This window comes from Macrobrachium nipponense, chromosome 45 (assembly GCF_015104395.2).
Source record: "Macrobrachium nipponense isolate FS-2020 chromosome 45, ASM1510439v2, whole genome shotgun sequence".
NCBI classification, from domain to species: Eukaryota; Metazoa; Arthropoda; class Malacostraca; order Decapoda; family Palaemonidae; genus Macrobrachium; species Macrobrachium nipponense.
Genome location: NC_061105.1, coordinates 19,733,427 through 19,735,926, shown reverse-complemented (window position 1 = coordinate 19,735,926; position 2,500 = coordinate 19,733,427). Strand labels below are relative to the sequence as shown.

The 2,500-nt window shown below is 34.3% G+C and overlaps 1 protein-coding gene across 1 annotated transcript in view; it reads left to right on the top strand.

The window, feature by feature from the left end:
• Positions 1-2,500, top strand: part of LOC135214190 (misshapen-like kinase 1) — a 61,564-nt gene that overhangs the window by 30,182 nt on the left and 28,882 nt on the right. The window contains exon 4 of the mRNA XM_064248259.1: positions 1,503-1,592. Coding sequence (XP_064104329.1) covers positions 1,503-1,592 — 90 coding nt within the window. The remainder of the gene's footprint in view (positions 1-1,502; positions 1,593-2,500) is intronic.

Genomic DNA, 2,500 nt, shown 5'->3' with positions numbered 1-2,500 from the left:
TCATAGCATTTATGCCACAAGGGTATATAATATGCTCTAAATATGTCGAACAAGGATAGGGTATTCTAGGAGAGAGAGAGAGAGAGAGAGAGAGAGAGAGAGAGAGAGAGAGAATAAAATATAAACGTTTGATTCCATTATGGACAAAAAAAAACCTTTCATAACATTTATGCCACAAGGGTATATAATATAGACCGAATATGTCAAGCCAGGATAGGGTATTCTAGGAGAGAGAGAGTGAGAGGGAGAGAGGGAGAGAGAGCGAGTATGTTTTATGAGTGGACATTACACAGGAATGAGCTCGTCTTTAAAACTGTGGTATGCTTGTAGCAATTATCCCTCACAATTGTTACTGCGCTCTCTCTCTCTCTCTCTCTCTCTCTCTCTCTCTCTCTCTCTCTCTCTCTCTCTTTCTATTTAGATGCAACCCACAACAGGTCCGTTTGGGTACATTTAGAATTCTATCTTTTGCTTCAGCAGCACCTAAAAAGAGAGAGAGAGAGAGAGAGAGAGAGAGAGAGAGAGAGAGAGAGAGAGAGAGAGAGAGAGAGATGGATTCACAATTCGCAGTCTCCAGTTATCAAAAATGAACTTTATATCACCAATGAAATTCATCCAAACATATATATATGCATATATATAGATATATATATATATATACTATATATATATATATATATATATTTATTTATATACATATATAAATTATAAATGTATACCATATACAGTAATTTGTTTCGGCAACTGAAACGAATTGACCTTACTGGGTGACAAATCCATTCGATTTAAATCGTTTATGTCACCCATATATTTTTGTCGGCGGACTAGCTGATGCCATTTTTTTTTTTTAAGCTCTCGTTGACAAATTGGTCAATATATTTTGATTCAGGAGCCCGTTATCTTGTTCAACACAGGTATGGATTTCATTTATATCCGACTCTATCAAAAAGGATAATATTTTTTCTCTTTATTTTTTGACAATTGCTGTGAATATTCGAAATTATTTTAGATTATTTTTGAAAAATATATCTTCCTTCTCTTCAGATATTCTGAGAGAAATGGGATTATAAATCTTTCATTTATAACCAATTATTCAAAAAGGAAAATGGATTAATTATTCTTTACAAGTGTTGTGACTTTTCGAAATGCTTTAGAATTATACTTTTGAAATACATTTTTCTTTTCTTCAGATAGTCTGAAGGAAATAGGGCTATAAATCTTTCCTTACTCAATCTCTGGACATAGTAATGGCATCTCTCAGTAACAAGGTGTGATACGACCTCCAACTTACTCGGGGGGACCTGTCAAATTCTAAGGTCTAATATAGCTCGTTTCACCAAAGAAAATGAAAATAAATAAGCTATATGTCATTAGAAGTAATTGTTCTGTACTGGATAACTTGCACATTATTCATTTCTTAAATTTTCATTCTATTAATAAATCGTAAATATCCTATCCTAAGATTCCTGTATCTATAACTCAGCGAAAAACACCTTTTTCAGACCTTTTTAGGCTTAGACCTTTCCTAACACTCCAACAAGAAAAACAGCAGCAACAAGAACAACAACCAGAACAACAGCAACAACGACAAAGTAGTTTGTAGGCTTACTCCCCGAGTAGGCGACAATGTAATTAGATCCAGTTGCTTAAAATCTGAATTATTACACACATATCATCACATTATACTTTTTGCTTTTCAAGAAATAAGTAAATTGCTTCAGCAATCCTCATTCACTCAGACATTTGAAAGAGTTGTGATATCATGTTGTATGTTTTGATTTTTATGACAATAAATGGCAAAATGAAACGATATGGGTGCAAAAGGAATAAAAATTAAACTTTTGAAAACAGATTTACAAAGGAAGAAGGGAAGCGACGCCTTTTAACTTTCATTTAAAGAAAAAACATAGAATATAACTTCTACGAAAACCAACGAAGTAAACAAAATGTGACCTACACATAAAGACCACCAAATTTCATCATTTCTACAAAGTTTCGGCCCACAGAAGTTTTAGCCAATTTCCCTAAATCCTTTTTTTATTGTAACGTTTTACACGGAAACTTTTTTATTTGTTTGTTTGTATATTTTTACGTTGCATGGCACCAATGGTTATTCAGCAACGTGACCAACGGCTTTACGTGACTTCCGAACCACGCCGTGAGTGAACATCTATCACTCGAAATACACATCTCTCACACCTCAATGGAATGCCAGAGAATCTAACTTGCGGCCACCAAGATGTCAGGCCAAGACCATACCGATCACGCCACTGAAGCACCTTTTTTTTTTTTTTTTTTTTTAACACAAACGTAAAAATAACCGTCCTAATCACTGCCCTTTCGTCAAAGACGTTTTGTAAAAATCTACAGAATGTACTACACTTAAGGCTCCAACTAATCTACATGCACTGCAGTGTATCAAATAGTTAACCAGATGCAAATGAAGGTTAGCTTTCGTTTGTAAACGTTACAATTTCTAGGTTCGCTGTAATGCATTAAG